This window comes from Chenopodium quinoa, unplaced genomic scaffold (genome assembly GCF_001683475.1).
Source record: "Chenopodium quinoa cultivar QQ74 unplaced genomic scaffold, ASM168347v1, whole genome shotgun sequence".
In the NCBI taxonomy this organism is placed as follows: domain Eukaryota; kingdom Viridiplantae; phylum Streptophyta; class Magnoliopsida; order Caryophyllales; family Amaranthaceae; genus Chenopodium; species Chenopodium quinoa.
The window spans coordinates 10,312,707-10,328,711 of record NW_018745024.1 but is presented as its reverse complement, the minus strand read 5'-3'; the positions used below and the strand labels follow the sequence as shown (position 1 = coordinate 10,328,711).

At 32.8% G+C, this 16,005-nt stretch overlaps 2 protein-coding genes across 2 annotated transcripts; one reads left to right on the top strand and one right to left on the bottom strand.

Annotated features, from left to right (window-relative positions):
- The first annotated feature begins 7,391 nt into the window (after positions 1-7,391).
- LOC110708930 lies at positions 7,392-8,720 on the top strand. The gene is made up of 3 exons (XM_021887158.1): positions 7,392-7,882; positions 8,013-8,103; positions 8,214-8,720. The coding sequence occupies exons 1-3, from the start codon at positions 7,392-7,394 to the stop codon at positions 8,718-8,720; spliced, it is 1,089 nt and encodes a 362-aa protein (XP_021742850.1).
- Positions 8,721-13,150: 4,430 nt separating this feature from the next.
- Positions 13,151-15,662, bottom strand: LOC110708997 (histidine-containing phosphotransfer protein 1-like). Its single transcript, XM_021887222.1, has 6 exons — positions 15,507-15,662; positions 15,275-15,405; positions 15,098-15,166; positions 13,843-13,914; positions 13,657-13,729; positions 13,151-13,437 (listed from the first exon to the last, which is right to left on the bottom strand). Exons 1-6 carry the CDS (start codon positions 15,570-15,572, stop codon positions 13,381-13,383), a joined length of 468 nt encoding a protein of 155 aa, XP_021742914.1. The 5' UTR covers positions 15,573-15,662; the 3' UTR covers positions 13,151-13,380.
- Positions 15,663-16,005: the final 343 nt, after the last annotated feature.

Genomic DNA, 16,005 nt, shown 5'->3' with positions numbered 1-16,005 from the left:
CGATATACGTTAACGAAACCCGTTTAAAACTGGCAAATTAGCTAGTTGTCAAATCAACTAAGCTCAACTCGAACCGATTACCACCCGAACCGATTACAACCCGACCCGATTAGGACCGATATGTGTTGAGCCAAAACCCGCTATAAACTGACAAACCCCATTTTTAAACCGGTCGAATTTAACCCGAACTGATTATGACCCGAACCAATTATAACCCAACCAGATTAGAATCTGACCCGAAAAGAAACTATAATAAAAAATAAACCAAACCGAACCGACCAAAAATTATTTAAAACTGACCCGAACTGACCCGTTAATAATTCCAACCCGTTAAAAACTAACCCGTTACAAAGCGAAAACCGATAAATCGAACCCAAAATTAAACCGAAAACCCGATTGACACCCCATTGAAAAGATCTAGTTCAATAGAGCACTTTCTCGTTCAATTATTCTTTTGTTCACTTGGGTGAACAATACTCACTTTGCACCATAAGAATTAACCAAATTAACATATATTTTAAAATTCCATAAGAATTTAAATGCAAAGATTTTTTTTTTGACGGGACGCAAAGAAAAAATGTATTTAAGTACAAAGAAAATGTCTAATCTATATACTTTGTATCTCTTATCTCTAACAAATTGTCTTGTAAAAGGTAATCATGTAATCTGAAGATAAACCTATGAATCCTAATTTTTTTTTTATTTTCTTTTTATTTATTTTTTTGGATCTTTATAAGTACACGTAATATTAGGTTAAAAAAATCTTTAAAACAATAGCCTCGAGTTATTCACTTTTTGATAGCTCATTGAATTGATAAAATGAATAACTCGATATATAATAATAAAAGTATATATATTTATATTACCTAACACTACTTTCAAAATTCCAAATATTTGTCTCTTATAAGTCTTGGGCTCACCCCATTTGATCTTCATGTTCAACATACCAAATTTCAACGGAATTTTCCGACGCAAAAAAAAAAAAAAATCCGACGAAAAATTCGTCGAAAATGTAGTTTTGCGACGAAAACTTCCGTCAGAAATGAGCGAGGGACTTTTTCGTCGGTAACTTGTGACGGATTTTTTCCTCGTTATTCAATGCTGTTTGCGACGGATATAATCCGTCGGAATGACCTTCAAACCCGCCTGTAATATTTGAAAAAAATGCATTTCCAAACCTGGATTTTTGTTTATAATAAATCGATACAAACACCTTTACACAATTACACCTACAGAAGTTGTTGTTTTGAAAAAATTAATTACCGACCTACGAAATTATATATATATATATGAAAAATTCCGTCGGAAAGTATATTTTCCGACGATAAAAATCCGTCGAAAATGCAGTTTTGCGATGAAAAATTCCGTCAGAAATGAGCGAGGGACTTTTCTGTCGGTAACTTGCAACGGATTTTTTCCGTCGTTATTCAATGTTGTTTGCGACAGATATAATCCGTCGGAATGACCTTCAAACCCGCCTGTAATATTTGAAAAAAATGCATTTCCAAACCTGGATTTTTGTTTATAATAAATCGATACAAACACCTTTACACAATTACACCTACAGAAGTTGCTGTTTTAAAAAAATTAATTACCGACCTACGAAATTATATATATATATATATATATATATTTATTTATATGTGTATATATATATATATAATAATTATTATGTCCTAGTACAAAAGATAGTCCGAACTAATTTGATATCCATACCAAACAAAAGTTGTGCTAGAGTGAATCTATGCTAGACTGAAGCTAATAAGCTACACAATCGCTTGGGTACCCTGGCCTGCTCAACCACTACCCGGGTCGTCTCTAGGGTCTCGATGCTGAGGATTGATAACTTGTTATATGATATGATTTTAGAGTGATTTCGAACCTTGTTTACTTGGTATATTGGCATTTTGGTTCACTTTTACTCTATTTTTGTTCAACTTTTGTGTATCACTTGCTTCACGGGTTGTTAGTGTTTTTGTTGAGTTTTTAGGTTCAAAGACGACCATTTAAGGCATGTGGATGATAAACCGAGGTTAGAAGCCGAAACAATGGAGCTAAACCAAAGAAAAGTGAAGATAAAGGCCTTAGAGAGTCTGCACGGGCGTGCAAAGTATGGCACGTCCGTGCAGGAGTGCCCCAGCACGACCAGAAGCTACTACCTACTGCTTTCAAGACCTGCACGTCCGTGCAGAGTTCAACATGTCCGTGCAGGATTTTCAGCACGTCCGTGCAGTTTGCTTAGCCCAAATCAGTTTCAAAACTGATTCTACTGAACAAGGCCTGCACGTCCGTGTCATATTTGGCACGTCCGTGCAGGATGCCCTGGCCAAAACAGTACATTCTGCCTCTCTGCTTTCAAAGGTGCACGTCCGTGCCTACCTCGGCACGTCCGTGCAGGTATGGCTGCACGTCCGTGCCAGCCTCAGCACGTCTGTGCTGACCTGTAGCCGTGCCCGACTCTTGTTTTCTCCGTCCTTTTTATTTGGGGGTCTTTATAAATAACCCCTTGAGCTCATTTGTGCGGCATCCAAGTTTTTAGTGCTTCCTCTTAGTTTGCAATTGTAAAAACACAAATATTCTCAAATCATTAGTTAGATTATAATTATTAGCTTGGAAATTTCATTCTCAATCATTGTAGAAGACAAGTTCCACCATTGATTTTCAAGTTCAAGCTTCTAGTAATATTTTTTCTTACTCTTCTCTTCCATTTTAATTACTTTGATTGTTAACTTTCTTGCTTAATTCTTGTGTACTTAGATTGTTATTTAGCTTAATCTTTAGTTAATTCTCGTTCATGAGTTACTTGAAACCCTTAATTGCTTTAATCTCCATGGATAGTGAGTAGTCTAATTTTCTAGGGTTTGGGTAAAACCCTCAATGTAGTCACTAATTTCTTGTTGCATGTGTTAATTTGGTAATTTTTGGGTGTTAATTAGTTGAGCTTAAGTGGTTTAATTGCTTAGTTCTTGTATATGGCCATTGCTAGAACTATTATCTAAGCTTTCTCAACGAAGGATCGAGAGATGAACTTGAGTTAGCTCCCTTATGCTTAATTGAATTGAAATGCCATGAGAATAGGAATTTCCAGTCAAGGGAATGTTTTTGTCATCGTGATTATGCTTTAACACTTGTTTTATGCTTTGTAACCACGAGAGTAGGTTCTATTCATGATTCAAGTAATCCCTCTAGCTTGAGAGAGTAGTTGGGTGCTTTAGATGACTTCCCCTATATTATCCCCTTAATTTATCATTGTTTGCTACATGCTATTTGTGATTTGCGACGAAATTGAGTGGCATATCCCGAGCCCTAGAATTCTCTAATTATAGTTAATCACCCCTTAGCATTAGTTGTTTTGAATTAGTACATGCTACATAAAACCAAACCAATTTTGATTTCATTTAGCTTGTTCACTACAAAAATAAATCCTTTTTAGCAACTAAGTTTGGCTACAGATTTTTAAAATGTTGCTCAATAGCAACGAATCTAAATTTTTTCGTTGCCTAATTAAAAGCGACATTCTATGCTTTAGTTTTTAATAAACAATGGCTACATATTTTTGATTTGTTGCATTTTAAAACAAATTGTCTTACTAGTTGTTATTAGACGACATCATATTTTTCTCTTGTTGCCAAATAGTAACAAACTATAACTACAAATAATTTATTTGTATTGATTTAGAAACAAACAAATACAATGAATTTTTGAATTGTTTCCATTAGAAACAAGTCTTCTAAATTATTGTTGCTAATTGATAACGCATTATTTTGTTTGTTGCCATTGGAAACGAGTTGTGTTACATATTCTTGTTAATTTATATGTAAGCCACTTTTTGCTGTAATGTATAAAATTATTTGTTGCTAAAATGACATCAAATAGAGACGGATTTCAATTTCGTCTCTAATTTAGAGACGGATTTTTTATTTTGTCCCTAATTGGAGACAAATTTTTCAATTTCGTCTCTAATATTTTGTTCACTTATTATAAATTATATGCATAGAAGTAAACAAATAGTACTTGGTATAGTTGGCAAGAGATTCACCATCTGACTTTGAGGTCGCAAGTAGGGATTGGGTTTTTGTCTCGTAGTGTTGATAGCAACCAATATTAATGATTTGTAGCTATTTTTATGAACCAACTTTAATAATTTGTTGCTATTTTTAGGAACCAACATTAATAATTTGTTGCTATTTTAGGAACTGACATTAATAATTTGTTGCTAATTTTAGCAACAACCAATGGTAATCTGTTGCCAAAGTTGGCAACAAATGCACCAAAAACAGCAACAATCATGGAAACTATATTTAAATTGATGCAATATTGCAACAAAATTGCTTTGTAACTGGTTTCCAAAATCCCATGGCAACAAGCCTTTTAGCAACAACAAATTTTGTTTCCAACCCGTTGCTAAATAGAGTTGGCAACGGATTTTTGGTGAGTAGCAACAAATTTTAGTTGATGCTATATTGATTTTTTTTTTGTAGTGGTTTAAACGGTAGTATCTCGGTGGTTGATTCAACGCCGCTATTTGACAAGGTAAAGTCGTATCCCCAAATCAAAAGTAATTCCTAAATCCTCTAACTAATGTAGATAGGGAAGTAGGGTCGAATCCACAGAGAAACGGATCTTTCTATTCCTAATTAACTAATATAATCTAGATTATGAAGTAACCAATATTTATAATTGAATAATAAACTAAACTATAGTGATCAAGAATAAGGAGAAAATAATATATAAAAGGATCTAGGACATAGAATCACCAATAAATAATATTTCAGGGTAGAATATAATGATCATTCATCAATGCATATATTAATCAGATTATAAAGGGCTTTCGCTACATATTATAATCACACAATTAATTTACCGGTATTAAATCTCATCTTTCGAATCTCGATCTAACCATTTATAAATTAACCTGCCTATTGAAACTAGACCTAAACATCAATTCTCATCTGTCGAATCTCGAATCAATGTTGTTAAACTCATGCATAAAAGATCTGCGTAAATCTAGTCACAGAGCATTAAATCAATCAATAAGAAATTAATGTAGCATTGATAATTAACAACAATAAATTACCCCTTCATATTATTTATGGATCCCCATAAACCCTAGAAATAGAACTACTCACACATAGTAAAAACTAAACTAATAAAAGCAATAAAACAAATCATGATGAAAGGAATAAAATAAACAACTAAGATTAAGAGAAGAGAAATCGTTATAAACAAATCTGGAATTAAGAGTAGATTAAGAACAAAGGTTTAGAGAGAGAGAAAATCTAAGAAAACAATTAAGAGAGTAAGGGAAGAGTAAAAGAGAGGGCAGAGAGAGTTAAAATCGTATTACGGAGGAGTATTTATACTCCGTACAAATCCTAAACTAAAAAAAATTAAAACGACGCTAATCGTCCCCTAATAAATACACGCGCCCGATCGGGTGCGCCTTTTTACCTCCTAATACTAATCTCGCGCTCGGTCGGGCGCTTCACCGGGCGCCAACCATAGCTTCTCCCGCCCGGCCGGGCGCGCCACTTGGCGCTAGCCTCTTTGGCCGGGCGGCTCACTTGGGCCACTATTTGGACTACGATTGGGCTCCAATTCTTCGGGCCAATCTGGGTTTCCTCTTCCGGTCTTGAATACTCGGTCCAAATGCCCCGGTATCACCTATACCGAGCCCTTAATCACCGGTTCGATGGCTCTAACTGGCCCTGGGCTATAAAATCTGGTCGTGTTTCTCCAATGTTCGTGATTGCTCCAAAATATCTCGAGAAAATACTCCAAAAGCATAAATCCCTGCAAAAGTCAACCAAATCTACGAAAACACTAGAAAACACCAATTAGTAATAAAAGTGGCTCTAAAGATCCAAAAACACTACTAATTACGACCAAGGGATGGGGGTAAAATACTATATAAAATAGACACATCACTATTAGTTAGTGAGACCAAGATAGGACTTTATCTTTGGTAGGCTCGACGACGGCCTATCAAGGATGAATAGTGGAACATGCGTCGTTGTTGGTGAAACGACTCATCATCTCATCCATACTCTCCTTGTATCTCCTCTCTATTTCAGCCATTCGGGAGTCAATTCGGTTTTGCATCTCGACTTTCATTTGAGTTTGGAGAGCTTGCACCCTATGTTCCATCTGATCTTGCATATGAGAAATGATAGACGGCGTGTATTGCTGTGAAGAATGGGAAACTTGACCCATCTGGTTGCCATATTAGAGCTCTGCACTTTGGTCAAGTCCCTTCACACGACCCTTCTTATTGCGCCCACCCACCGTCTTCCAGTACAACTCATTAGGACTCTTCTGAATCCCCTGACTCCTTGCTTCTTCGAGCTTCTTCTAGTAGGTCTCCTACAAAATATAGAAGATAATAAAAAAAAATTGTTAAAAAAACAACCACTAATATAAGGTGGGATTGTCTCGTAATAATCAAAAGGTGAGATTGTTTTTGTCAGACCACGCAAAGGTGGGATTATTTATTTCCAGTTTTCCACAAGAAAATCTATGTTATTAGCCTAATATAGAAAGATAAAGATTAAAATTTATTATAGGAATGAAAAAAAAAATCTTAAAAAACCATAAAAGAAGAATTAAAAATGGGAGAGAATGTGAGTTTTGGCGAAAAAATATGTACCTATATACTTATCAATTATCAATCCGATCATATACTGCAATGTCTTTTTTTTAGTCATTAACTTTTGTCTGTCTCAATTGTATCCTTTGAAGTAATTATTATATTTGCCACACATAAACTTATAGTATAAGATCATATTGTAATTTTTAAAAATATTTTACAAAGACTATATTTGAGATTATATTTTCCATATTAATTAATTGAATGTCAATATATTAAAAATAAAAAATCATTGCTCATATATACAGTAATTAAATTTTACAAAAAAAAAACTATTTTTTTATTAAAAATTAAAAAATACTAAGGACACACCAGAAAGTGACATGTGTCACTAGTGGTGTGTCTTTTAGTACAATAATAATAATGATAACTTAATATTAAAAATATATCACACAAATATACTTTCCAATATTGATAATTTGATTTATATCCTATATAACTCACAAATTGTCTCGTAAATTCGTAAAATAATCTTCAAGAATCAAGATTAGTCCTCAAATTTATGGTTAGTACAGAGAATAATAAGTTTCAACAAAAAAAAATTTATTTTTCCTCTAAAAAAATGATTTTTATTTATCAAAAATATACCTCTGAAACTTGGAAGTTCTTAGGGCTAAACTCTCTTTCCAAATTTCAAATATATGGGTCTTTATAAATCCTAGCTAATATTGAAGTCTTACAATTTTCAAATCGGCAAATATATATATATATATATATATATATATATATATATATATCTAGTTGAATGAAAGAAATAAATGTAGTTGAACTAAAGGTGTCTTTAGAAAACTACTCGAGCAATATGATTAGGGTTGATTGGTGTACGTTGCCCTCTGATCTTCTCATTGCAATTGCACTCAAATTAGATTCCATTAATGACATAATATATTTCTCGGCGGTATGTCGTTCATGGAATGATGTGTTCACCATGGTTAAAAAAGAGCTGAATAATTCCGCCACACCTTGGCTACTGCTAGCCGATCCCAACCCGAAGAACGCGGTTTGTTCGGGTCGTAGTGAAATCTTTGAAATCAACAGCATTAAGGGTTTAGAATTGAATATCCCACAAGCCTATATGAGGCAGTATTTTGGCTCCGCGTATGGATGGATTGTAATGATGGGTTTAGGTTCGGACGAGTACGACAGACAAGTTTGGTTATTTAACCCCATCACTAAAGCTCAACTAACACTACCATCCCTTGCATCTTTGCCAGTGTTACGGAATTCTTCTATGAGGTATGAAATTATGCAGATACCAGGAAAATTCTGTATTTGGGAACCCATTCAATTTTCAGTACTCAAGGCCATTGTATTTATTAAAAATCGATGATAATGACTTTGTTGTAATGGTAATCTATTATCACAGTTTACGGTGTAATGATGAGTACCCCTTAATGTCTAAGAATGATTCATTAGCGGTATCTCGCCCTGGAGATAGAACTTGGAGATGGACAAAGGTTATAACAAGCGGCGAAAAGGACCCTCCTCATGTCATTGATTTGGTGTATTTGAATGGATTAGTGTTGATCTTGCATCTTAATGGATTGATTACATGTTGTGAGATTAGTGCATGGTTAACTTTAGCCCTTCTTCACCTGTTTATGCTAATAAGCCTTATTGTTCCATTGTTAACCCTGATTTTATCAATGTAACGTTGGGTTCTTGTGAACAATCCTATATGGTCGAGTTAGCTGGTGATTTATTACTAGTAATACGATACAGAGCAAAGGATGAAGCTGTTAAGAAACACTATTATACGTGCGATTTTAAGGTGTATAAACTTGATCGTAGTGGCGACCAAAAGTGTTGGACTATTGTTGAAGATTTGGGTGATTATATGGTCTTTATTGGTAATAACTCTTCTATGAGTGTTCATAAATCAAAGTCCCCTAATTATCAACATAATGCTATTTACTTTACCGATGATATTAAGGGTTTCTGGAGTGAGCCAAAACCACGCCTTCAAGACATAGGTATGTTTGATACGGGATCTAGAGAATTCATACGGTTTAGTAAAGGCAACGATAAGATTTTTACGACTTTTAAACCTCTATGGTTTATGCCCAAGTTTTAGAATAGGTTGCACGGAAAGTACTTGTACGGATGCACCAAGGACGACTATCAAGTGAAGTGCCCTGCCTACTTCTAGCATTTATTCCATAGGAATCTAATTAAGGAACGGAGGGAGTACTCCGGATTATTAACTTTATTTCTTTGTTGTTTCTTGTTTTATGTTTCTGTCGACCATGTCTATTTGATTTTCATGTCTATTTCTAATTAAGGCTTAGATTGTTTTTCTTGTTTTTGAAGTTCATATCGTTAAATTAATCATTTAAAATTCCATGTTTTCCTATATTTTTTCTGCAACTCGACTACTAAAATTCCAATCTCATCTAGAAATAAATTATTGTTAAAATAAAATAATGCCTAAAATAAATTTAACTTTGACTGGAATAATTATGATAAAATAAATCTTGTTTGAACGTCTTAATTTATATCTTATTCGTATAACCTGATCAAACAAAGAATGTAGAACTGTAGAGTAATAATCATATACTTTATGCTGGGGATTTTACTTGAACAAGGGTCACAAAGATGAAATTGGAATTCAACAACAATAAACCTTCCAGGCGTGAACGGAATCATTTTCCCAAAAGTAATATTTCGATCCTTAAACTACACATCGGTTTTCACGAAATTCACTTAGGAGATACAACGAAGAAACAATCATAATTATGTGTAGTATAATTATGATTCAATGTAAACAAGTTTGTGTAAATTGTGAGATGAACCTTGAAAAATAATAGCCAAACCAAGAGAATGAAAAGAAGAAATCCTTTCACTTTTTTTTTCCTTTTTTTTCTTTAATCATATACATTCATGTAGTTGTTAAATATCGCCCTCGAATATCTAACTAACGCCCGCAAAATAAAATAAAATTACATATTTATCCTTATAATAACGATCATAAAAATAATTAATTTTTTTTTGTGAAAAACTACCTATTATAATTCAGAATTTGCGAGAAACTACCTAATAAAAAAAATGTTGTAATTAACTACCTAATAAAATACAAAATGTTGTAATTGACTACCTCCCACCGGATTCTCAATTTCGACTATTTTTTTCCGGCATTGACTTGGTCACATGACACTAGCATAATATTTTCCTCCTTTTTTCCCCCAAATTTCCTCACCACAACAACCAACCACCATTACCAATCAACCAATTCACACCCCTGCTCCACCATATACACCAAGCAACACCCACAACACTAAACACAGCCCCAACCACCTTTCTTCTCTCGCCCATAACACGACAACAACAGCAACTGCAGCCACTACTCACCACCAGAAATCAACTCCAGCTAGCTCGCATCACAGTCACAACTCCCATTCACCCGCCAGCCCGCAATAATCGCACCTCCATTGCAGCACACTTATCGCCACCAAACGCCACTGCTCACCACCGGCACCACAACTCTCAACACTGACAACTCCAATAGCCACAAAATCATTAATGCCACCCAACAATGGTCCAAAAAATCGGAGCAAAGAAAGAAGACAGGTGTCGGATATTTTGGGAACAAAATCAACAATTGTTAAAGGGTTTTAATCGAAATCCATTACAGAAAACTAAATTAAAGAAAACTTACCTCAATTGCAGCCTACAAAAGGAGAATTTGCCTCAAAAGAGTGGATTTTCGAACTAAAATTAGGGGTTTTTGGGGTTAAAATGACTCAATTAGGGATTTTGGGGATTAGGCGGGAAGTTTTGTGGAAAAAAAGGGAGGAAAAGAGTCACGTGACCAAGTTAACGCCGGTGAAAAGTAGTCAAAGTTGAAAATCCGGCGAGAGATAGTCAATTACAACATATTGTACTTTAATAGGTACTTAATTACAACATTTTTTTTATTAGGTAGTTTCTCGTAAATTCTAGGATTTAATAGGTAGTTTTTCACAAAAAATCTTTAATTTTACCTCAATTTCACACTTTTATTGTACACAAAACTTTTTACCATTCTCTTTAGTGGTCAATGACCACTAACGCTCATCGAACAACCACCCCAACCACCGTGAGTTTCAAAATCAAACAATTTTTTTAATTTTGCAAAATCAAATTCATTAGATCTTAAGGACAACGACGAAATACCATAAACACAACCTTAGACGCTCGCCAAAGGCTCGTCGAACCGTACGGAATCGGTACGTCACGATAATTATTTTTAAAAAAATTTGAAACCCAAGAAATGCCTAGAATTTTCTAATACCCTAGGCTGAATAACCTAGGCGTTTCGCCTAGGATGTTTCGAAAAAATTAGGCGTTTCAGCCTAGGGTATTCTAAAAAACTAGGCGTTTCACCTCAAACGCCCAGATTTTTCATACAACCACATGGTTGTTCGCACGAACAAGGTGTTTGAGCCTAGAACATGTGAAAAACCTAGGCGTTTGCCGCGAATTCAAAAAATAAAAAAAAAAATAAAACAAACAAACATTTGCTCCGCCGGCGACCGACTTCACTTTGTCCTTAATTACTCGTCATTATCGCGGCTGTGTAGATCGTGAAATCGGAGGAAAGGAGTTGGTGATTAAAAGAGGAGGAGGAGAAGGAGGTGGTGGTGGTAGTGGTGCAGTGGTTAGTATGAAGTGGTTGTAGTGGTGGGTAGTATGAAGAGGGGGTAAATTAAGGGGTAATTTTTTTATTAAAAAAGGTAAATATGTAATTTTATATTATTTTACGGGCGTTAGTTAGATACTTAAGAGCGACGTTAAGCTTTCCACATATATAAGCAAAACCAATTGTAACCAACCGTCACAATTAATTGAAGCAAAAAGTATTGTGTCTGATCGGCAAAACACCACTTCAATTTCTTGTCTTATCTCTAATTTTTTAACTCCCTTAATCATCCACATCTTAACCAATGGTAATTAAGAAAATCAAATCATGATATATATCATCACTAATCTAAATTTTTCTACAATCCTCCCCCATTTAGAGTATTAAATAGACTCATTGCTAAACATTATCATCACAAAAACAATCTTATGCATAAATGAAAGTGTACAAAGATTTGAACTTCCACTTAGTGCAATTCATATTCCAAGAATCCGTATCCATTTGGTATGGTAAAACGTTTGAACCAAAAGCAATACATATTGGATACTTGAAGATATTACACACACAACATTAAATACTTGAATACATATTTACTTGACACTTTAAGCCATGTGTCCATATCTATTCATTAGCACATCAAAGCTATGCCCCAACAGCTTCTTGAAGCGGCTAAACTCGTACTTATATAGGTAGATCTCCTAAAACATGCTCCTGTGACAAAGCACATTATCCGGAAATCTATTAAGATAAACAACCTCTTTTCATCACAGTAAAACCGGAACTTAAGTACTTAACTTTGGATGAATAAATATGTTCTCAATCATCAAATAAGAGAATTGATCTCATTGAACTTAAGACCCAACGTCTTATTGGGCGTTAAGTAATAACACCCAAATAATAAGCTATGGACCAACCCTAACAAGAACCAAAACAAATCACAGAAATAAAATTCCCCAAATTTACATGAATCTGAAATCTAGAAGTCTTGTAAAAGAGTAAGCTTTATTTATTTTGTATTAAATATTGAAAAAATATTTTTGTCAAAGTTCATTTCCTTTCAAATAAGTAATTCAAATGAAACAAACACAAAATAACGGAAAGAATATGATATTTCATGAATTGACCATTTTATCTTTTTTATTTTCACTTCAAAACGAATTCTTTTTATATGAAAGTAACACCCAAAAACGTTGAATGATTAAAAGGGTTATTTTATGTGTTGAAGATACGATTATAAAAGTAAGCGCTAAAAGATCATAAATTAGAGGTATACTCCAAGAATCAAGCTGAGAATATACCCAAAATAGTGGTACATCGCACAGTTGAAGACTTTAAAACAAATGGCAAAAATGCAAAATATAGACTAAGTTACTATTACTCTTAATAAAATAATGACATTTTTTTTATTTTCCATACTATTTTGAAATTTGCCCCAACTTTTCGCAACAGTGGTATACCATAAAAACAACGTTGTGTTAGACAGTAACTCTGACTTTCCTTGTTTTTATTTAAAAGATAAAATTAATAAATTTATATAGATAAAATTTATAAATAAATATTTAAATTTTTGAATTAAAAAGAGCATAAAAACCACACATTATTATTTACTTAGAATTAATTAAGTAATAAGAATGTATTTAAATTACTTGTCAAAAAAAATGTATTTAAATTATAATTTTACCTTGGAAATATAAACATTTGGAAAGTAAAAGAAGTTACATAAATTCATCATATTTTGGAAATTAACTTTCAGTTAATAACCTAAAAAATCAAGTGAAGATTAAATATGCTACAGAAAAAATAAATCAAAATAACCTATTTTACTACTAACAAAATCACAAAGATATCAATTGTAAAAAAAAAAAAAAAATAAGTAGACCAAAATATAACAAAAATAAAATAGAGCATGCATGCATAAAGATTAATAATTGTCTTACAAAGGTTGATAAGAAAACCTTAAAATTAAAGGAAAATATTAAAGATAGTACTATATTGTCTATTTTATTTAATATAAAGAGCAAAACACCAAAACACTTATTCTACCCTCCAACCTCCAATTGATCAGCAACCACCACGCCTGCATGAATCACAATGTTGCTGATGATCTACGACACTTCTAATAACCCGCTGGCTTTGGAACTATGCCTCCGGCTGCTCGAATCTGCTGCTCCAGCTACACATTCATAAGCACAAAATATTAGTACGTCACAATAATAAGTTTATTGATCTCTAGACCCTTTTATGGATATGATCGACTTGATGAGCTAAAAAGTTTAATTAATTATAAGTGTCTGGTTAATAATTTTGAACATTATTACTTGATCACGAATTAAAGCATCGTGTTAATCAGTTAAACGTATGTAATTTAAGAGTAATTAAAATTTCTACTCACAATAAGTAAGGCCTCCAGCTTGAGCTTCACCAATGCAAATGCATTGCTTGTTTGTTCCCAACAGTTAAAGCACCTATATATAATAAAGTGTTTTTAATAAAATGAAGTCATTAAATATTTATAGAACTATATAATATAAATATATAAAGTGAAAATGCGTAGAAAAATAGATAGTATTAAGCATACCCTTCAACGTCTTGCTCTTTGCAGCAAGCTACAAATGCATTACATGCATTCAGCACACAGATTGCACCGATGCTGCATTATCATAAGTAGGCCAAAAAGAAAAAAAAAATTGTTAGCCGTTGTAATTATAATTAATTAAGAGAAAATTTTCAATCACTTGCAAACGTTTAATTTCTTCATTATTAGTCAAATAATTGTATCCATTTTTTTTGAAAAAAAAAAATGTGGTCACTGGCAAGAACAACAAAGTGTGTGTCATGTGTGAGCGTTAAAGGTCAATGGTCAAAACATTTTGTTTAAGGGCAAATATTCACGTACTTAAAAACCTCAATGAAAAAATATATAGTGGTTTGGACTTTGGAATGATATCCGACATGTCCGAATGAAATCTCATAATCTAATTTCTTGTAAAATGATAATTGACACGTCGGAATCAAATCTTGTAATTCTCAATTATTGTTGAAACAAAATTTAATATAACCTCAAAAGAGAGATGTTGTAATTAAATTTCGTAATCATTAGTCTATATCAATATATAATATTCGACATGTCAAAAATAAACTTCGTAATCCTCAATTACTATGGAAGCAAAATATCATACAAACAAATCTCCTAATTCAAATTCTAGTGGAATGAAAACCGACACATCATAAATTATTAAACCTCGTAATCCTCAATTATTCTTGAAATAGAATTTAATACGGACTCAAAAAGAGAGATCTAATGTCGGAATTTAATTTTGTAATCTACATTTTTGTGGAAAAATTCCCAATATGTCGGAATTAATCTCATAATCCTCAATTGCTCTAGAAACAAAATCTATAATGTACAAACAATTTTTTTTTTTTTTTTTTTGACAGACAAACAAAGGGTTGCTAACAACTCAATAAAGTAAAAAAGAACTCAACTTGAATAACGGAAGTATTTATTTATTTATTTATTTATTTATTTTTCACTAACACCCTTTTATTCCCTCAACTCTAATCCTTTCATCAAACTATATAATTGTAAGTATTAAAATTTATCTTATGTCAAAAAAATAAATAAACTAAAATTTTATCATTTAAAAAATTTTGTCAAAGCAACTACTAACAAGTAGATAAAAATAATAAGTTGTAAAAAAAAAAAATAATAATAAAAATAAAGCCCAGATTCTCTGAATGTTGTCAGATTATACATTATGATTTACCTTCATTAATCAACAATTAATATCAACATTAACAACCATTTTCAAATAATGAGAAAGATTAATTACCTTGAACTGCTTCCCTTTATATTATGGAGAGTCTTATCAAGCTTCACAAAGTCCACATGTTGCTGTTGCCTGCATAATTTCATCCATTCATTAATTTAAACACATAAAACAAATTAATTAAATTTTAATTAATCACACTAAAAAAAAAAATTTAATTAAAGAGAGAGAAAAACTAACAGATCCAAAGCCAAGCTATGGATGAGTTTTGGCATATCTCCAAGATAACAACGCAGAATTTCTGATAAAAATTTGGGGTTGGAATTATCTTGCATATTTTGGATACAATTGAATTGATCATCCATAATCCCCTGTTTTAACAAGAAAATAAAAACAGAGGTTAATTAATAAGAAGCTTAATTAGAGAGAGAAACAAGATTTAATGAATAACGTTAATTACAATAGTTAGTACCTGAGCAATCAAAGAGATGGCATACTCAGCATATTTGCTCTGCAATTCAACAACTTTAGTACTCATTTTTTTTTCCCGAAAATTTCTCTCTCTAAAATAAAAGAAGAATGAAAAATGAGAATTATTTTTGTTGTAATTTTTATGAGAAGGGGTTATTCATTTATATAGTAGTAGAATTGATAATTGTATGTATGTATAATGTGACATATGAATTATGTAGTCAATTAGTCAAAGAAGAACACATTAATTAGGGGGAGTTACTATTGTTTGGAGTTTAAGTTTTTGTGGTGTAATAATCGTGTCATTTGGCTAAGAATGCTTTTATTTTGTGTTTTGAGTCACATGGTAATGACCACATTTTGAATAACGCAAGGGCGGGGATGAGAATCGATCCCAAGATCTCCTGAAATCGGGAGGGAAGTTCTAAGCACTTGAGCTATCCCTCACTCTCTCGTTTTATATCTAATGCACGCACCAAAAAGTTTTTTTTGTTTTTCAA

Bases quoted from the DNA above. Each gene is read 5' to 3' on its own strand.
- LOC110708930 (XM_021887158.1), top strand. From the start codon at position 7,392: ATGAAAGAAATAAATGTAGTTGAACTAAAGGTGTCTTTAGAAAACTAC. The intron at 7,883-8,012 runs GTATGAAATTAT...CTATTATCACAG, and splicing joins TTACGGAATTCTTCTATGAG to TTTACGGTGTAATGATGAGT. The intron at 8,104-8,213 runs GTTATAACAAGC...TTGTGAGATTAG, and splicing joins GAACTTGGAGATGGACAAAG to TGCATGGTTAACTTTAGCCC.
- LOC110708997 (XM_021887222.1), bottom strand. From the start codon at position 15,572: ATGAGTACTAAAGTTGTTGAATTGCAGAGCAAATATGCTGAGTATGCC. The intron at 13,915-15,097 runs GTAATTAATCTT...ATGATAATGCAG, and splicing joins ATAAAGGGAAGCAGTTCAAG to CATCGGTGCAATCTGTGTGC. The intron at 13,438-13,656 runs GTGAGTAGAAAT...ATGAATGTGTAG, and splicing joins AGCTGGAGGCCTTACTTATT to CTGGAGCAGCAGATTCGAGC.